General features: G+C 35.0%; 1 protein-coding gene across 1 annotated transcript in view; it reads right to left on the reverse strand.

The window, feature by feature from the left end:
* The window catches only part of LOC108093560 (nipped-B protein), a 124,837-nt gene that overhangs the window by 58,093 nt on the left and 45,181 nt on the right, over positions 1–21,563 (reverse strand). Inside the window, 1 exon segment of the mRNA XM_043207650.1 lies at positions 7,392–7,832. Coding sequence (XP_043063585.1) covers positions 7,392–7,832 — 441 coding nt within the window.

A 21,563-nucleotide genomic window follows, 5' to 3' on the forward strand; every position in this document is an offset into this window, starting at 1 on the left:
TTCAAAACAGAAATTTCAATCTATGAAGTGGCGACCACAATCTCCCGACATGAATCCAACAGAAAACTTGTGGAGTCATGTGAAATCGCAGCTGGAGAAATATGCAGTTCCTCCAAGTGGAATGAAGGAGTTATGAGAGCGGCAACAGGGCGTATGGAATGGTATTCCCCCGGAAATGATACGACGGTATACAGACGCATAGAAGAGCTAAAAAGTCAAAGGGGATGTGAACTCACTATTAAAAAATCATTAATAAAAATATTTCTTAAAAAAATAACCAGAGTGCAAAACTGTAACATTTGACTTTTTTTACAGTTTGACGCGTCATTTTCTTTAACTGATATCAAATGGCTTTGAATTTTACTTAATAGTAGTAAATGATATAACCTACAAAACCAGACTAAGATCTTCGAAACCCGTGCATTAGAAAAAAGTTACAGACCTTTGAAGTGGAAACAATGAAATCGTGTTACAGTTTTGCTCGTCAGTGTATATAATTTAATCTTTTGTATGGCAGCTATATGGTGGAGTTATCCGATTTTGATAAAATTTTATACAAAATTCAATAGTGGCTAGAAAACGCCATCTAGAAGGAATCAAGTCGATCTGATCAAAAACAACGCCGTTATAATTTTATATTTCAATCTCTTGTATGGGAGCTATCCTATATAGTTGCCCCTTCCGACATATATACTGCGTGCAATAACTACACACCTTTTGGGAAAGTTTCAGCAAGATAGCTTTAAAACTGAGAGACTAGTTTGGGCAGAAACGGACAGGAGGACAGGAGGACAGACGGACAGACGTATTTCGATTCAGATCGTGATGCTGATCAAGAATATATATACTTTATGGGGTCTCAGGTGTCTCCTTCACTGCGTTGCAAACTTCTGGCCAAAATTATAATACCCTTTGCTCTGCAAGGGTATAAAAATCATAAAAAATAGAAGAAAAATTATTTTTGAAAAATTCTTTTTGCAGTTCCTATTATTTTTGTTTAAAGAAACTTTTTGCATCCAAAAATTTTAGTTTTGAAGCCGAGGGAAAAAGTTTTTTTTTTGACTTTTTTGTTTAAAATGGCCCTTTTCAATAAATATCGAATGAGTTGAGAAAAGTATGGTATCATTCAAACGGCATTTGAATTACCTTTCCATTGATACCAAAAGTAAAAAGAAGCAAGTTCAGGTTTCGAGTATATATCACTTTTATTTTGACAAAATACTTACGGCCACCACTGTATATGTACATTATATTTAAGAACATTGTCTGAAAATTTCAAAGTATTCCCTTAAATAGTTTTCGAGTAATGAGTGTATTTTTAAAGACGTCTCCCACGTAGTTCAACTAGTAGCCAAAAGTTTAAATGCGTTTTTCTCGAAACGATGTCTTCAAAGTCGGTGAGGAAAATTTCTCCGAGACGGCTTGACTGATTGACTTGAAATTTTCACAGGCTCTTCTTAGATATTTTTTTCAGGTAATGACACGGGGAATTTTGGCTCCGACAAAAATTTCTATTTTTTTAGTCACTTCAAAGTTGAAATTTTTGTGCCAAAAACGAAGTTTTATGTTTGGAAAGCCGCCATTTTGTCTAAAATCAAAATTTTGAAAATTCCCCGCGTCATTACCAGTATTTGTCTATTCTTTACGTAATCCTTTTGGTTTTTTGTATGTCTGATAATTTGGATCAGAGATGTCTTCCTCACCGCAAAACACCTTTTTTAAGGGGGGCTTCTCATGTAACATGCCAAAAAGTAGTGGTTTTTTGGGAATTTTTTTCACTTGGAAAATGAAAACTTACACGAATAATTTTTTGCATATATTTGAAGACATGTTTAAAGTATGAGAAAAACATTTTTTGAAAATTCTAAAAAACAAAATGGCGGACTTATTCAAGGTCGGGTGTGGCTCGACGCGGCTGAGGGACTTATTGCGGTACAGTGTGGAGCAAAAAGTTTTCATCTGAAAAAAACAAAACAAATTTTTTTGTATGCAGCAAGGTTCAACCGAGTGCGTGAATGTCAGCCACTTCAAAAAATTCGATTTTAAAATATTGAAATCACGTCTTGAAAAAAAAGTGTCATTTTTTCGTCTTTTTTTTTGCTGAATTGGGCTGAAAAGTGTATAAAATAACTTTTTTTTCACAATTTCAGATATTCACGCACTCGTTCAATGTATAATCTGCAAAACGCTTTTTAGAAATCAAAAATCGGTTCAGTAGTTTTTCCGTAATCGTGTACCGCGTTTTTTAAAAGATAGTTTTGAGAAAAAACGATTTAAAGTTTTGAGTTAGTGTGGGTCTTGAACTTGAGCGCGCTCGTTCAATCACTGATATTTTCCATAATATTGAGAGTTGAGTCATAAAACTTCGGGAATATACTCTCAAGACGTTATTCTATCGATTTATGAAAAAAAAAATTTCGATTTTTTTTAAATTTTACATGAGAAGCCCCCCTTAAGTGGACCCTTAGAAGATCCTCTACAGGATCGACGGAATCCAATATTTTTTTTGTTTTTTAAGGGGCACAACTAGTGTGACGGCCTAAAAAAATGGTGATTTTTGGGAATTTTTATAAAAAAAACTACTTGATCAATTTTTTTCAAATTTTCAGAACATATTTATACATGTTTTAAGAATGTAGAGTGAAATTTTTAAAAAAAAAGTTTAATATTTTTTAAGTTATAGTCGATCTCCAACGGCGCTAAAAAAAAAAAGTGCCTTAAGGGGACGTTCTCTTTGTTTTGGTCGAAATGAAGGCAAAGTTCGTCAATTTTTTGTGGGATAATGAAAAGGCGTACGAACTTCGGGTTTTGCTTTTTGAATTTGTTTATTATTCGAGATTTTTTTAAAATTTATTTGATGGTGAAATTCAAAATGGCGGCTGCAAAATGGCGGCTTTCGTCTGCCTCCGCGCGGCAAACATCGTCCCAAAATTACGAGCCTGCAGCCTCTTGTAGTCAACAGAAATAGAAAATTGTTACCATTATGTAAAGTTAATATACTTGTGCGAGGCACTAACCTAGTGGCATCAAATTGCGGCCATAAATTGACCGCGTAATGAACGTTCGAATTTTAAAGTTCGATTTTCGTACATTTTTTTTCAGTTAAACCACGTTGAAAAATTGTAAATAAATTATTGTTTTTTTCCGGAGTAGGTTAGTGCCCTAAAGAAAAGCATATACTTTCATAAAAATTTTACATGAAGCAAATCGGTTCACAGGATGAAGCTGTGGACGCGTAATTGTTTTGAAAAACATGGTTTCGAGAAAAACGCGTTTAAAGTTTTTAGAGCATACCACAGCGCGCGTGACATGGGTATGTTTGACACGCTCTAGCTCAAGAAATACGCGTCGTATCGAAATATCCCTTGGCACGTATATTCTACACATATGTAACTTTCATTTTATAAAAAAAAAAAAATCGATTTTTTGATCCAAAACAAAGAGAACGTCCCCTTAACTGCTGCAGTGATCTCCGTGGACGAAATCAAATTATGAAAAATTCTCGTTAAACTGGATAATATTTTCCATACCATGAACTACGATAAAAAAAAAATATCAAAAAACGACCAAATGGCAGCGTTTAAAAAAAAAAATCGAATTTTAACCAAAATTTTGGTCGTTTTTGGCCAGCAAAAATTCGATTTTTGATCGGATCAAAAAACCGATAGTTCATGGTACGTAGAACTATATGAAGAACATGTAAAAAAAATTTTGGTAGTGATCGGATCACTAGTTTTTGAGTTATCACTGCAGCAAATTTGGAAAATGCTGTTTCGAGAAAAACGGGTTTAAAGATAATGCACTGATGCACTGTTATGAGAGCGGCTGCTCTTTAAATTGTTATAACTGAAAAACTATTTGAGATATCGATTTGAAATTTTAATATGTTATTATACCCTTGCAGAGCAAAGGGTATTATAATTTCAGTCAGAAGTTTGCAACGCAGTGAAGGAGACACCTCAGACCCCATAAAGTACATATATTCTTGATCAGCATCACCATCTGAATCGAAATATGTATGTACGTCTGTCCGTCTGTCTGTCTGTCCGTCTGTCCTCCTGTCGGTTTCTATGTAAACTAGTCTCTCAGTTTTAAAGCTATGGTGTTGAAACTTTTCCAAAAGTTGTGTAGTTATTGCACGCAGTATATAAGTCGGAACGAACCGGATCGGCCGACTATATCGGATAGCTCCCATACAAGAGGTCAAAAAAATAAAGGATAAAAAATTATGACGCCGTTGTTTTTGATCAGATCGACTTGAATTCTTCAAGATGGCGTTTTCTAACGGTTATTAAATTTCGGATTAAATTTTATCAAAATCGGATAACCCTATCATATAGCTGCCATAGGAAAGATCAAAAAATATATATAGAAATAATGGCAAAATAATCATAAAGTTGTTGTTTTTTATTCCACGAGCATGATTTTTACAACATCGACTTTATGAACTACCCTTGAACCGAGAAAAAAATTTCATAAAAATCGGACAACTATATCATATACACAGCTGCCATATGAACAATAGTCGAAAATATGGAAAATTAATAGAAAAGTCGTCATAGCTTCGATGTTGTTAGCCTTTATGTATTTTGTTCGATATGTTTGATGACTGCAAGGGTATATAAGCTTCGGCTTGCCGAAGCTAGCTTCCTTTCTTGTTTTTAAAGGTGTAATCTACCGAAATATAAAAAAAAAAATTTTTTGGATTTTTTTTAAAACTTTACACTAGTTGTGCCCCTTAAGGGGTTATCCTACCCTGGAGGCCAAAAAAAAGGCCTATTTTCGTGAATTTTTTCAAAGCTCCTGCGATATTTTTACAATTTTTGTTTTTTGAATATGAATTTTTAATGTTTCAACTATAATCTGTAAAATTTTGAACAGTAAATATTAAAAATTGAGCGAGTGAGAACGCCTGAATGTTGACCCCATCATAAAAAGTGCCCTGGCGGTAGTCAAATTTTCTCAGCCAATTTTCATCTAAAATCATAAATTCAAAATTTTTCTTTAAGTGTATGTGTCTCACTCGTGTTTGAACGAAGGATTTTTTTTTATTAAAAATTGAATTTTTTATAACGTTTTTTATAAAAAATGACGTTTTTTGCATACATTTTGACCCTATTTCGTCCTGTAAAATATTTTCTATTTGAAAATAAAAAAAATCCTTTGTTCAAATACGAGAAAGACATGTCTAAAGGAAGTGTGCAAAAGGAGAAGTCGATCGATGCAATAGTTTTCGAAAAAATTTGACTACCGTCTTTGAATAAGTGGTTTCGAAAAACACGCGTTCAAAGTTTCAAACCCTTTGAAACACTCTGGAAAACCCGCACATTAAATTTCCCCCATTCCTACAGTTTTCCTCCGATCGACTTGAAATTTTCGGACAACATTCCTTACACTTTTTACTATTATATAAAAATGTTTGAAAAAATTAATTTTTTAAAAGGTCAGGGGTAGGATAACCCCTTGAGAGTAAGTCCGTGATGCTGATCAAGAATATATATACTTTATGAGGTCTGAGGTGTCTCCTTCGCTGCGTTGCAAACTTCTGACTGAAATTTTAATACCCTTTGCTCTGCAAGGGTATAATAACGGCGAGATAATTTTTCCTTTTATTTTTTCGATCACTTTTATGGGAGCTATCCAAAATTGTTGTCCGATCCGATTCGTTCCTACTTATAAACTGCTTGCAATAACTACACAACTTTTGGTAAAGTTTCAACAAGATAGCTATTAAACGGAGATACTAGTTTACATAGAATCAAAAAGAAGGACAGACGTACACTCTAGTTAAAATTAAATTTCATGAAAATAGGACGACATAATTGGTCAAAAATGTATAGAAAAATCGTCATATCTTCGATAAGCCTTTTTTTCTTTTTGCTCGAAAATTGCAAGGGTATACAAGCTTCATCCCGCCGATGCTAGGTTCTTTATGTTTTTTATTTTTTAAAGGGTAACAAAATTAACCCAGAATTAAATTTTTGACCAAAACTCTTGAGGAACTATATAGTATTAGAGAAAAAATGTAGATACACAACTATCAAATGCTTTTACGTAAACATATATTCAGTCGGTTTCGAAGTCGATTCCTTATGCTGCCATGCAGAACCCAAAACGTTTCAGGAAATTTAGCGCAATGGGCCGGACGAGAAGATATTCAACATCCATATCAGGCGCACAAATGGCAGAAGCGGGACAGCAGAAACTAGTAGAGCGCCGTTAATATGAGCAGTCTGTAATGGTTTGAGGAGGAATTTTGGCCACTGGCACCCCTTGTTTTTATCGATCAAGGGGTCAAAACCAAACAGAAAGTGTACCGCCGTGACATTTTGGATTCTTTTGTCTTTCCTTAGGCTGATCAGCTACCTTTCTCCTCAGATCTCAATCCGATGGATGACAGTATGTGATCTTTTTTGGAGTCCAGAGCATGTGCTGCTAAACGCCAAATAAATTTGGAGGCGCTGAAGCAATCATTGCTCCAAGAGTGGAATCGATTATCGGAAGAAGACCCGAGGCCCATTGCCCTTAGTTTTCAGAGACAGCTATTAGATAGTTGTGTATCTGATTTTTTATACACTTCCCTAAAAATGTTGTGATCAAAAATTTGAGGCCGCGATATTTCTTGTCACCCTGTATTATTTTTATTTGTTTTTTATTTTTATTTTTTTATTATAAATATTTTTTTTTATTTTATTGTTTTTATTATTTTTTATTATTATACCCTTGCAGAGCAAAGGGTACTATAATTTCAGTCAGAAATTTCAACGCAGTGAAGGAGACACCTCAGACCCCATAATATTATTATCGTATTATCTTGCTGATACTTTCCCAAAAGTTGTGTAGTTATTGCACGCAGTATATAAGTCGGAACGGGCCGGATCGGCCGACTATATCGGATAGCTCTCATACGAGAGAATGAAATAAAAAATTTTCACACCGTTATTTTTGATAAGATTGACTTGATTTCTTCCAGATGGCGTTATCTAATTACTATTTAATTTCGGGCTAAATGTTATCAAAATCGGATAACTCTATCATATTGCTGCCATAGGAAAGATAAAAAAAATCTTTATGGAAATAAAATTATAAAATCGTTGTTTTTCATCGACTAACGACTCTTGAATTACGAATTAAATTTTATCAAAATCGGACAACTATATCATATAGCTGTCATATGGCAATACTCGAAAAAATGGAAAATTAATAGAAAAAACGACATAGCTTCGATATTATTTAGCCTTTGTAAATTTTGATTAACATATTTGATGCTTGCAAGGGTATATAAGCTTCGGCTTGCCGAATCGAATTTTTTAATATTTTTACTTTTTTATGATTTGTATTTTATTATTACTTGTATTTTTTTTAACTTATGCACGCTAATAAGTACTTACTGTGGTAACGAGTTCCAAGCACACAAACTGCAACGTCTCTATGTTATCAACAAAGAACGGTTCAATAGCCAATGTCGACAATGGCAAAACAATAGTATCAACGAAAACACATTTATCGAATAGTGTTACAAAAACTTTTAAAAGCTCCACAGTTTTTGAGTAGAATAGCTGCAGACTTCTACTGTGAGCTTGATGGGACTTTATTTTTTTGCGGTTATGGGTTTTTTTTATACTTTTGACTGTATAAACCGGATCATGGAGAGGAAATATTGTTTCACGTAGTTGAAATTGTGTAAATTTTAAAATGTGTGATATATTATCCTCTTGTAAAAACTTAAGATCGCTAACTGTAGAATAAATGGTACATATCAGCAAGCAAGCATCCATTGCATTAAGTATTTTGTCAATTACTTCACCATCTACAATGCCCTCTTCATCATCCTAAAAAAAAAAAGAAATAAAAAATCATTCAATCAACATTGTTTTAAGAGGTTTTGTCATTCTAGTAACGGAAAAACGAGGTTTTTTAAGATATACGAGTAATAAACAAGATAGAAAGCTAGCTTCGGCGGGCCGAAGCTTACATACCCTTGCAGACATCAAATATGTCGAACAGAATACATAAAAGCAATAAAACAATGTCGAAGCTATGTCGATTTTTCTATTAAGGCAGGTTCTCACCTTGTGTCGAAAAAAAAAATCGATTTTTTTGGCTTTTCGTATAGATATATTTTTAAGAATTTGCTCAACAAATTTCAGATCAAAATTTGAAAAATTAGAAGAGTTACAGGCTTTTACATGGAGCACATGTCGAGCACCGGCCATTTGAAACCAAAACTTTAAACGCGTTTATCTCGGAACCACGTTTACGGACCTTACGGAAGTAATTGAAGGCGTTGGGGTTAACCAATCGTCATCAAATTTTTTTAAATGTTCCTATCCAAAAATATTGAAAACTGTTTATTTGAGAAATCGTAATTTTTTTTCTAAAGCTAATAACTTTTGCAATTTTCATTTTTTTTTCTGATCCTAGTTCATTTTATGCTCAGTACTGTACACCTTAAGAATCTTTTTGGTTTTTGTGTCTCCGATTACCCGTTTTGGCTGAATCACTTCCGTAAGCGGGACACCTTTTCGCCGACATGCTGCCACTGAGGAACGCCCCCTCCCGCCCTTTTTTATTTTTTCAATTTCGGAATTCTTTTTCGCAAAGTAAATATGTTTTCAAATAAAGTTAAAAATTCCAGCTATTTATCTTTAACCGTTTTTTCCAAACAATTTTTTTAAAAAAGTGCCATTTTTCGGCCCCACAAAGTGAGAACCTGCCTTAAATGCCTATGGACGGTTTCCGTGCTTAGTTGCAGCTCCTCTGCGATGGTTCTAATAGTCACATGACGATCTCGATCCACTATTTCCATGATTTTATCCGTATCAACGGTCACTGGTCGTCCGGAAGGCTTGGGTGTCTCGGTATCAAGATTGCCACTTCGGAATCGACTAAACCACTGTTCGGCGGTTTGAATCGAAAGTTTGTTATATCCTAAGACATTAATAATCTGTCTGCGAGATTCCGCAGCAGTTTTTCCCTGTGCGAAATAAAATTTCAAAACGTGGAAGCTCATGTAAACAAACTGTATGTCATTTAAAAGGTGATGCCAATACCTTTCAAACGATATACAGCATTGCCAGATACGATTATATTTGACTTCACAAGCGAAGCGCGAAAGTTGAATGTAAAACCGGTATGTCATTACCAAACAAACTAATATTAACAAAGTGGGCTTTGAGGACTCCAATGAACAATCTAGCAGCGATCATTAAGGCTGGTTTTCACATTGTGGGAAAAAAATTTAATTTTTCAGCTTATCGTACACATGTTCCAAAAATGTGCTCAAAAAATTTCAAATCAAAATTTTAAAAACTAGAAGAGTTACAGGCCTTTCCATGGAGCACATGTCGAGCACCGGTCTTTTGAAGTCATAACTTTAAACGCGTTTTTCTCAAAACCACGTTTTTTTGACCTTACGGAAGTGATTGAAGACTTTGGGATAAACCAATTGTCATCAAATTTTTTTATACAAATACTTTTAGTCGATTTTCCCGAAAACGTTATTTTGAAAGTCGGTGAACATCAGAACTGGAATTCTACTGAACCGATCCTTTTCAAATTTTAAACACAAATTCTTCACATAATACGCAGATAATCAAGATTTAATTTTTTTTTTTTTATTTGAAAATAATAAATTAACAGCGATTTCTTGAGCTAAAAATGCACTTTTCAAGTGCTGCAAAAAAAAAGTAAAAAAAATTTTTTTTTTTAACTCTTTCTGATTATTTTAAGAAATATATTACCTTTAAAACGCATATCACTTTTTTATACCCATGCAGAGCAAAGGGTATTATAATTTCAGTCAGAAATTTTCAACGCAGTGAAGGAGACACCTCAGACCCCATAAAGTATATATATTCTTGATCAGCATCACCATCTGAGTCGAAATATGTATGTACGTCTGTCCGTCTGGCCGTCTGTCTGTTTCTCTTTAAACTAGTCTCTCAGTTTTAAAGCTATCTTGGTGAAACTTTCCCAAAAGGTGTGTAGTTATTGCACGCAGTATATAAGTCGGAACGAGCCGGATCGGTCGACTATATCGGATAGCTCCAATACGAGAGAATGAAATAAAAAATGCTCACGCCGTTGTTTTTGATCAGATCGACTTGATTTCTTCCATGTGGCGTTTTCTAACCACTATTGAATTTCGAATTAAATTTTATCAAAATCGGATAACTCTATCATATAGCTGCCATAGGAAGGATATACATATATAAATAATGGAAAAAATTATAATATCGTTGTTTTTAATCCTATTAGCATGATTTTCAAAGTATGGATTTTTTTAATAACCCTTGAATCGAGAAAAAAATTTCATTAAAATCCGACAACGTTATGATATAGCTGCCATAGGAAAGATCGTAAAATCTATATAGAAATAAAAAGCATGATTTTTGAAATTTAGAGTTTTCTAACGACGATTTAATTTCATCAAAATCGGACGACTATATTATATAGCCGTCATTTGAACAATAGTCGAAAATATGGAAAATTAATAGAAAAATCGTCATAGCTTCGATGCTGTTTAGCCTTTATGTATTTAGTTCGACATAGAGTATTTGATGACTGCAAGGGTATATAAGCTTCGGCTTGCCGAAGTTGCCCTTTTCAATGAATATCGAATGAGTTAAGAAAATCATGGTATCATTCAAACGGCATTTAAATTACCTTTCCATTGATACCAAAAGTTAAAAGAAGCAAGTTCAAGTTTCGAGTATACAGTAGAATCCTGTTATAACGACTCCGCTTATAGTGTCCGTCCGGTTTTTTGCGACGAAAACTCCATGGCTTGATTGGTCCCTATACAGACTTATACACTTAAATCCTTCTGCTTAGTGCGTCTTCCGGGTATAACGACGAAAAATCGTCGGTCCCTTGAAAGTCGCTATAAGCGGATTCTACTGTATTTCACTTTTATTTTGTCAAAATATGTATATATGCCGACTAGAGGTGGAGAACTATCGATAGTCTGCGCCATCGATAGCGCTTGATAGTTTTCATAAACTATCGACTATCGGCGATAGCAAAGAAAATCTATCGTCGATAGTTGGCGATAGTGCAGAGTACACTCAAAAAAAATAATTTAATTAGTGTTTCTAATGATATTTATTTATATATAAAATATTTATTTATAAAGTATGACATTGGTTTTCCAATCTTTCGAATTATATGATTTTGTTTTTTTAGGCTTACCTTAACTGCTTTCTATAAATTTATATATGTTCGGCGTTTTCCTTTAATTAAATGTATACTTTTATTATTATGTATTTATCTTTGTGAAAAAGAAACGCATGTATGTATATATGCGTATGTATTTCACAACAAACCGTAATAGCAGTAATGGCATCTCACGTAGCACTTTTGTTATTGTCACACAAAATTTGGCTTTTAACTTCATAATACAAAATTACAATATAACAACAAAATAAAAATATCTTACCTATTTGAAGAAAACGATTCATTATGTTTTTAATAACAATTTATATAACTCTAAAACAATTTCGCGCAATTTCCTTTCCTTTACACTTTTAACGTAGTCATGGGAAAACCAAAATATCGAAAACAATCGACGATAGCGATTGACCACTATCGAGAGTGCGCGCAGCTATCGATTGCGTATCGATAGTGGCAAACCATCGATAGTCCCGATAGTGCCATCGAAAGTTCTCCACCTCTAAATGCCGACCAGTGTGTATAGCTGCCATAGGAGAGATCAAGTCTATGTCGGAGACAGTTCAATTTCGGCAGTCAAAGCAAACGGTTGTGCGATTCTTGTGCTCTCTCAAACCCAAAACCTTCGTTCTTCGAAAAAAAAAACCCATTCGAGTCTAACAATAGAACTCTTATCAGTAATTAGATCAGTGTCAAGTGCTCTCATCGACCAACAAACCGTCACGTGTCTAATTGAGATCGAGGATGAAGAAATATTGGATAACTTGAAGTCCCAAAAAGTGGTCGAAGTAAAGCAAATTACTAGATTCACAAACCGTCAACCAACTGGAACAGGCCTTTTCATCATCACCTTCTCATTATTGAACCGACCCGATAATATTTTTATTGGATACCGAAGAGTCACTGTACGTATCTACGTTCTACCAGTAATGCGCTGCTTCAACTGCCTACGTATTGGACACACAACCAAGTTCTGTAAAAACCCAGACTTACAATTGGAGATGGGCGAAGAATGTACAAATGACATCAGCTGCATAAATTGCAAAAAAAAAAGAAAGTACAAACCACCATCCAAGAGATAGGACATGTCCCGTCCTCATCTCTTACAAGGAATTACAGGCCATCAAAGCCAACCAGAAAATCGACAACCGCGCAGCCTGGGCTATAAAGTAAGACACCAACACGACGGATCCCTCTACTCGACGGTGGCAAGTCCCAACCATGGACAACCACAACAAAACTCTTTGAAACCGCCACCAACCCCAACCAAAACATCGTCTGCGACTGAATCTACTAAAATGTCTAAAAGGGAAAAAAGATTAGTCAAACAAGACTACATGTTAACAAGGTCTAAAATAAAAAGTATTGCGAATAATACTGTCAACCCTCATTAACTAAATCCAAGATAACCCTACCGTAAACCTAATTTAAATATATTTGTATATATATTTGTATTCATTTACTATCATAAAATATGTCTATCTCGATACTTCAATGGAATTTGAACGGCTACTGCAAAAATTACAATGAACTCCTTATACTGATTAAAAAATACAACCCCCAAATCAACTCAATTCAAGAGAATCATTTAACAATGAAAAATTTCTTTCCCATCCCAGTAAACTTCCTAATGTATAATACTACCTCTATCATCAGCAAAGGGAGGTTCCTCTCCTGATACATACATTATGACAATAAAGTACCCGGAATTTCCCGTTCAAATTGCCAGCGTAAGAGATATTTGAAAAATTTTTTTTTTGCCAAGTTAGTAGGTCCATTCTCAATTAAGAAGCGAGATTTGAGCGGGATATGTCAACTAGTTTGTTTACAACAGCTAGTTTTGTAAGTTCACCTCAGCTGTGCTCGACGATTTTTGTAATGGATATAAAAATTGAACAACGAGTTTGTCTCAAATTTTGTGTATCCAACGGAATTTTATGCGCTGAAGCGTTGCGAATGTTACAGAAGACTTATGGTTTTATCGAAAACTCAAGCATATGAATGGTATAAAGCATTCAGTGAAGGACGAGAAGTCGTGGACGACTTGCCTAGGTCTGGACGACCATCCACCTCTAACACCGATGAAAACATCAGCAAATTGAATGCAATCGTTCTTAAAAATCGTCATGTGAGTATTAGAGAGGTAGCACAACACCTGAACATCTCTCGCGAATCCGTTCGTTTAATTTTGGTGGAAAATTTAGGCATGAGACGCGTCGCTGCACGGCTTGTTCCAAAACACCTGAATTTCTTTCAAAAAGAGTACCGTGAGAAAGTCGCTTTGGACATGCTTTATCGTGCGAATTCCGATCTCACATTTATGAATCGAATAATAACTGGTGATGAGACATGGGTGTACGAGTACGACATGCAAACAAGTCAACAATCATCAGAATGGAGGAAGAAAACCGAATCGAAACCAAAAAAACCAAAAATCGTCGAGCACAGCTGAGGTGAACTTACAAAACTAGCTGTTGTAAACAAACTAGTTGACATATCCCGCTCAAATCTCGCTTCTTAATTGAGAATGGACCTACTAACTTGGCAAAAAAAAAAATTTTTCAAATATCTCTTACGCTGGCAATTTAAACGGGAAATTCCGGGTACTTTATTGTCATAATGTAAATCGTTACAGTACAAACAAATTTGCATTGGGCAACTTTTTGACGCCATTGCCATTGAAATTGATTCGATACAAAAGTTCTCAATTGTCTCAGCGTATATTTCCCCTACTCATAAAGTTCACAAAATAAGATTTGGAAATTATGTTTTCTAACTTTACCAGCCCGCCCTGATAACTGGGGACTTCAATAGTTGGAATGGTCTTTGGGGATCGCCCAAAAACAACCACAGAAGGAACACGCTAGGGAGGTACTTGGCCAACTCCAATTTTATAATCTTGAACTTATCCTTCTGCTCACCTGAAATTAGGATCCAGTGAGATTTCAATGTTTGTGATAATCTCCAGGGTAGTGACCATTTCCCCATCCTGATTAAAATGTTTAATTACGACAAAAAACCCTGCAAATACTCTCCGAGATTCATCACCAAGCTAGCTGATTGGAATAATTATAAAAAAAACTTACAGAATACAATTGCAACCTAACACCTATAGCCACAAACACCAATCAAGAAGCTTGCAACATAAAAAAAATCATCCTTAATAGTGCATTTCATAGTATTCCCCAAACGCAACCACCAAAACACACTACAACGTCCCATGGTGGAATAAAAATTTAGACAATATTAAGAAAGCAAAAAACAGAGCATGGACAAATTTTAAAAGAAATATGAACAATGAAAACCTCGTCAAATACAAAAAAACCAACGCGAAGTAAAGAAGGGAAATTAGAGTTAGTAAAAAAACCAGCTTACAAAACATGACATCCAATATCTCTACAAACACCAAATCAGACTATATATGGAACAAAATTAAACAATTTTCCGGGATTCACAAATCAACATCAATCCACTGTGCCAAAAACGCCCAAGCAACCTCAATAATTAACCAGAAAGAAATTGCTAACGCTTTTTCGAACCACTGGTCCTCACGTTCAGAAGACACAAACTTCACGACACCCTAATAGCCAAAAATGAAACCCTTAACCAGACCCAACATGACCCCCCTCATAAAACAGCAGAGTTCATGGGACAGGACATTAACTACTTAGAATTCTCGACAGCCTTAAACAGCCTAAAAGGCCACTTTGCAGGACATGATAGAATAAATTACATAATGATTAAACAGTTAAATACAGAATACTCAACCTCTTCAATAATATCTTAAAATCATACCCCAAACGTATAAAACCAGCACAATAATCCCTATACATAAAGCGGGGAAAGATAAAACAGATATACAGTCAGCACACAATTTATTCGGACACCAGTGATTTCCAATCTTTTTCATCAATAACTCGACAAATATATAACGAATATCAAAAGTTAATATTTTATATTGAAGAACAACATTCTAAGCATAAATTTTAAAAACTATATAATAAATTTTTTGCTTTAATACTACGTAATATTTCAAAATAACCTGAAGTCTTTTTTTCTCGCACAAAATTTATTCTTACACTTCAAAGAATCGGGATAAAAACATATTTTTTAGGTGAATTTTTTTTTTTTTAAATTGGTAGGTGTTCCCAAAGCATTTATTATTGCTTTTAAACGTCGACCCATGTTTTTGACCAAATTGGCTGTCTTTATAACGCCTATTTTATCCCATTCCACCTGTAATGCGGTTCTTAAGGATTCCTTTGAGGATATACTGTGCTTCCTTATTTTATTCTCAAGTATGTCCCATACGTGTTCTATTTTGTTTAAATTTGGAGATTAGGAAATTCTTTTAAGCTGTGATGCAAAAGCCATTTTTGCACCATATAGAAAGAATGCTTCGGGTAGTTAACTTGTTAAAATAAGAATTTCTATGGTTCAAATCCAAGTTTTGAGAATAAAATTTTGGTTAAGAATATCCTTATACATAGTATTGTTTATTTTATCATTTATAAAGACCATTCTGCCGACTCCACACGAAGTTACACACCCACAAACCGCCTCCATGCTTAATAGTTGGTATTAAGTTTTTCTCTTTCAAAGCTTAATTGGCCTTTCTCCAAACTTAGGAAGGACCGACGTGTCCAAATTTGTTGTATTTTAATTTGTCACTTAAAACTACGTTCTTTCAAAACGAATCCGACTTGTTTCCGACAGTTTTTTGAATTAAAAACGTTTTTTTTTTGTCGATGGCTGAAATTAAGGTCTTTCGGCGAGGAACTCTTCCATGTAAACCAGCTTTGTACAGGTAGTTGAGGTTCGGTTGGGCAAAAATTTTTTTTTGTTTAGCTTCCTCTAGATTCTTTCCAATTTTAGTAGATGTTGTTTTTGTATTTTGCAAGACTGTAGATACGTCTTTCCGCTCCTCACTAGGTGTTAGTATCTTGGGCCTACCAGCTTTACTGAGATCTGCAGCTAAATCTCATGTGTGCAGCAATTTTTTTTATCACGCTATGTATTGTGGAAGGTGATTTGTCAATGATTCTACCGATTTCCCGAAAGATACGATTCTCCAAATGCAGTTTTAATATAAATTTTCGCAACTACAAAGACAAATCTTGACTACCTCCTATTTCGTCTAATATTATTAATAAACGTAGCGAAAATAACACAAACAGCAAAAAAATAAAAACGTTGATGACTATTCTTAACTGTTTCCTAACATAAAACAAAAAAAATCATCGAATTACGTTGCAATCAGAAATAAAAGTCAATAAATGAAAAGTGTACGAATAATTTTTGGGCCGTATTTCAGGCACTTATTTTGCATTTCTTTCACTAGATGTTAGAGCATTGTAAAAAAATATTTTTTTTTTATTCTATTCAGAAAATATCTGTTTTCATAATTCGTAAAAAAAAAGTTTTTAAAATTACGAAAGTTCTGTGAAAAATGCAGTTAAACTTTACAATAGTGAGCGTCCGAATAAATTGTGTGCTGACTGAAGAATCGTACAGACCTATCTTCTTAAATATTGCTTTCGACAACGTTGCTAATATAATAGAGAAACATAAAAACCTCAAATTCACTGCTTACGCTGATGACTTCAATATTTTAGTTGACTTAAACAAAAATAAATCCACCAAAATAAATGTAGACCCTTTACTCTCCGACATTTCTAATTGGTGTGAATTATCCGGTGGCTCCCTATCAATCAACAAATGCAACCACATCCACATTTGCAAAAAAATCAATTGCCAATGCAGAATAGAATCAACGATTTCTACCATCAAGACATCAAACGAAATTACAATCTTAGGGCTTTCATTCAACTCGAAATACCAATGGGATCCCCTTATAAAAAGACTAAAGACTTCTTTAACAAAAGCAGTCAACATTATTAAATGCCTGGGTAGTCTTAAATACAATTGGCATCCCCTCACCTTAGTCCAAATTGCCAATAGTCTATGTATCTCTAAGATGCAATATGGACTACCATTATACGGTAACGCACCCAAAACAAAACTAAGACCGATAATTACCCAAATGAACACGGCTTTGCGGGCTGCTTTAGGAGCCTTTACTACTACCCCAATAAACAACCTCTACTTCGATACAAATGTACCCCTAATGATAAATATTCAATACATGACAGCAAATCTTTTTAAAACAATCACACACTGCCAAGACACCCCCTAAAACCATTAGTGTACAAAATCATCAAGAAAAACAATAAAAAATTCAAAACATTTAGTCTCTTAAAAAGTATAAATCTTTGCGTGGATATCGGTCTCCCAATTAACCCTATAAAAAAGGGAAACAAATCATTACCCCCATGGGAACTTAAACCTACCTCGCTAGACACATAGCTTTCCAAATACATCAAATCCAACACGCCAAAAGATATTTTTCTGAGAGAATTTTCCAAAATAAAACAAGACCTCAAAAACTACACATTCTTATATACTGACGGTTTTCTAGCTAATGAAGTTATCGGCTTCGCCATAACAACAGAAACAGAAATTCTGAAAATGGGTATCCTTCCAGCGTACTCCTCAATATTTACGGTCGAAGCAGTAGCAGTACTTGACGCCATAGAAATCGGTACTCAGCGCACAGGAAAAATATGCATATGCACAGACTCGTTATCAGTTACGCAAGGAATTACCAATATCGACAACACAATTTACACCATTTCAAAGATAAGAGACCTCCTTACAAAATTCCCAAACAAAATAAAAATCAAATACAAAAACAGCTATGGCTTTTCTCTCTTTCCTGTAGCTTAAGTTTCTAATATAACCTAACAGTGTATAAATAAATAATTAGGGGAATGTTGTCAGGGTTGGGCCATATTTTGACCTATGTTCATAAGTTCTGAAGGAACGACAATTTAGAATAAGTTTGTATATTTTTGGAAAGGTACAAGCAAGAGAAAGTGTTCACCAAAAATAGAGAATAAAAAAACAAAAACAAAAAAAGTTATAGGCGTTTGAAAAAAAAAAAATGTAGTCAGCGTTGGGCCATGTAGTCAGGGTTGGGCCACCTTTAGAAAATCGTTGACAATATAGTATCGTGGTGGAATAAACTTGAATTCAGTTAAATCTGACGTTATTTTGTTCATTTATTTAATTATTTGGGGTTTTACAGTAAATATCAAATTATTCAGAGTTGTGTTTCGTTTGTAGCGAGAAACACTAAAGAAAAAGATAACAAGAAAGGAAGCTAGCTTCGGCAAGCCGAAGCTTATATACCCTTGCAGTCATCAAATATGTCGAACAAAACGCATAAAGGCTAGACAACATCGAAGCTAAGACGATTTTTCTATTCATTTTCCATGTTTTTGACTATAGATCATATGGGAGCTATACGATATAGTTGTCCGATTTTGATCAAATTTAACTCGTAATTCAAGAGTAGTAAGAAAACTATATATTCCAAAAATCATACTTGTCTGATGAAAAACAACGATGTTATCAATTTATTTCCATTAATTCTATATATAATTTTCGATCCCTCCTATGGCAGCTATATGATAGAGTTATCCGATTTTGATCAAATTTAATCCGAAATTCAATAACAGTTAGAAAACGCCATCTTGAAGAATTCAAGTCGATATGATCAAAAACAACAGAGTGAGAATTTTTTAATTCATTCTCTTGTATTGGAGCTATCCGATATAGTCGGCCGATCCAGCCCGTTCCGACTTATATACTGCGTGCAACAACTACACAACTTTTGGGAAAGTTTCAGCACGATAGCTTTAAAACTGAGAGACTAGTTTGCGCGGAAACGGACAGACGGACAGACGGACAGACGTACATACATATTTCGATTCTGCTCGTGATGCTGATCAAGAATATATATACTTTATGGGGTCTGAGGTGTCTCCTTCACTGCGTTGCAAACTTCTGACTGAAATTATAATACCCTTTTGCTCTGCAAGGGTATAAAAATGATTCATCTTCTTTCAAACCATCAAAATATTTTTTTAAGGAAATCTATTTAATTTATTTTGCATATTTTTGCTACAAAAAACTTAAATATTACAACAAAAATCGAAAATACACGAATAAAATGTAAAAATTATGATGGTCCAAGCCTGACTACAAAAGTGGCCCAACCCTGACGACATGCGGTATTAATCTATTATGGTATGACATAGCCAAACTATATCTATCAATGAAACTATATCTTAGTATTTTGTAATATAACAACTATATAACGTATTTTTATGCTCACTTTGCGGATGACATGTTGTAATCTTGTGTTCCACCTTTACGGCCAGGTTAAAAAAACTTTTTCGAGCACTTTCTTTTCACAGAACAACGACACGTAGAAAAATGAAATCCCGAAATAAGTAGTCACGTGGAAAGTTTCGAGTGACCGATAGAAGTTTCTAGACACCCACTAACAGATGGTACTAGAACGAATATTCAAAATATTGAGATGGCCCTAGCCTGACAACGGTCCAACCCTGACAACATTCCCCTAAATATCTCGGAGATGTATGAGAATAAGCAAAATGTAAATTAAACTGTAAAGCGTTAAGAAAGAGAAACAATATAGAACTGAAGAAACTAAGCAATGAGTTATTTTTGGTTCCTTTTACTTGCGTAATTGCTGAGAGCGAGGATTGAGAACGAGATGAAGTGTCGTCTCAGCCGAGTGTGGCGCTGGTGTTGGTTGTCTCTGTGAGAGAGAGAGAGAGAAATCAAAAAAGGAATGGACAATTGGAAGATGAAATATGGCATGGCACGTGCCAAGGGAAGCGGACAAAAGGGAAGCAGAGTTTCAGTTTGCTTTGAGATCGTAAACGGAGAAGTGCTTATAGTTGACCGCGACTCACTGCGCATCAGTGCCAAAATGCAAGAAGAAGAGCAGCAAATGTCTCAGCCCCTGACATCAGAAGTGGGATCGGATCAGGCCCAGCGTGATAGTGAATGGCGATCTCTGTTGGAAGCACAAAATCTACGATTTATCGAAATATTAAAAACAATTCAGCAGCGGCTGAAGCTGACGGTAGCGCATGGCGCAAAAGAGCCGATATGATTTTCACGGATCATCCCCTGGAGGACAGTGCGCTAGTTATGTCGGAGCACTAGAAGGGAGCGCTTCCCAATGGCTGGCACAGATCAGCTATGCTGGCATAACCTGGCCAAAATTCCAAGAATTATTTGTTCTCCGCTACGACGACTCTGAGACGCCGGCCGCTAAATATGCTAAATATTCTCAACGGACAGCCGAAAACAGGCGAGTGCTTGTCAGCTTATGGTAGCCGATTAGTGACGTCTCTTTTGACGAAATGGAAGTCGATGGACATCGAGGAGATACATAGCGTTTCTTTCGTGCTGGCACACACGTCGCAAATCGACACTAGATTGCAGCGTCTGCTGTTCACTGTTCGTCTGGCTTCAGATCATTCCATCGGCCCCGATCGGAAGAGATTCAAGGCACACACATCAATGAAGTGCCATTACTGTGGAATTTCCGAACACAAAATGCTAGAATGCCGGAAGAGAAAGGCAAAACAATCAAAACCAAGTCAACCGTTTGGAAAACCACTGGAGGGACGAGACAGGACTGGAGTGACTTGCTTTAAGGGGTTATATACCTTCTTTGTCGAAAAAAAGGGGAAAGTTCGGATTTTTTTTTTAGGTAAGTAGAAATTATTTAATTACACGGGTGTTTTAATTTTTTGAAAGTACACTTTATTAACAATGTTTGTGCAAAATTTCGTGGAAAAATATTAAATAGTTTTTAAGGGGTGGCTGTTTCCCTTAGAGGCCTTTTTTTTGAAGAGCCTTGCGGTGATAATTCCCCAGGTCGAACAGGTCAACCGAAACCATAAAAGTAAAAAAATTTCATTAATTTAGTGTAATTTCTTGTGCTTGAACGATCGGTTTTAAAATTTTTTTTATGCATACGGGAACGTTTTATGCTAAAAATGAACTTTTTGGTCTCTAGAAATTTCACTAAAAAATTCATTTCGGCGAAAAAAAGTTTGTGCGTGAGAAGTCGATCGTTTAAGCACAAAAAATTACACTAAATTAATGAAATTTTTTTCATTTCATTACGAACATTTGAAAAAAAATTTGAAGTAAATCGGTTCAGTAGTTTTCCGCCAATCCTTATCACCGCAAAGTCATTTTTCAAGAAACACCATTTCGAGATATTCGCGTTTAAAGTTTCAAGTTCAGTTGCGGGCCGCGAAGAGGCGCGCGTTTAGGAGCGCTGTAACTTTTTTTTTACTGCTCGAATCTCTATGAAAATTTGGGAAAATGTTCTCAAGGAGTTGTTTTTTAAGATAAAGCAATAAAAAAATTATCGTTTTTTTGAAAATAAAAAAGGTATATAACCCCTTAAGGCAAGCATTCAATTCATCTGCAGGCGC

This window comes from Drosophila ficusphila, unplaced genomic scaffold (genome assembly GCF_018152265.1).
Source record: "Drosophila ficusphila isolate 14025-0441.05 unplaced genomic scaffold, ASM1815226v1 contig_256, whole genome shotgun sequence".
In the NCBI taxonomy this organism is placed as follows: Eukaryota; Metazoa; Arthropoda; class Insecta; order Diptera; family Drosophilidae; genus Drosophila; species Drosophila ficusphila.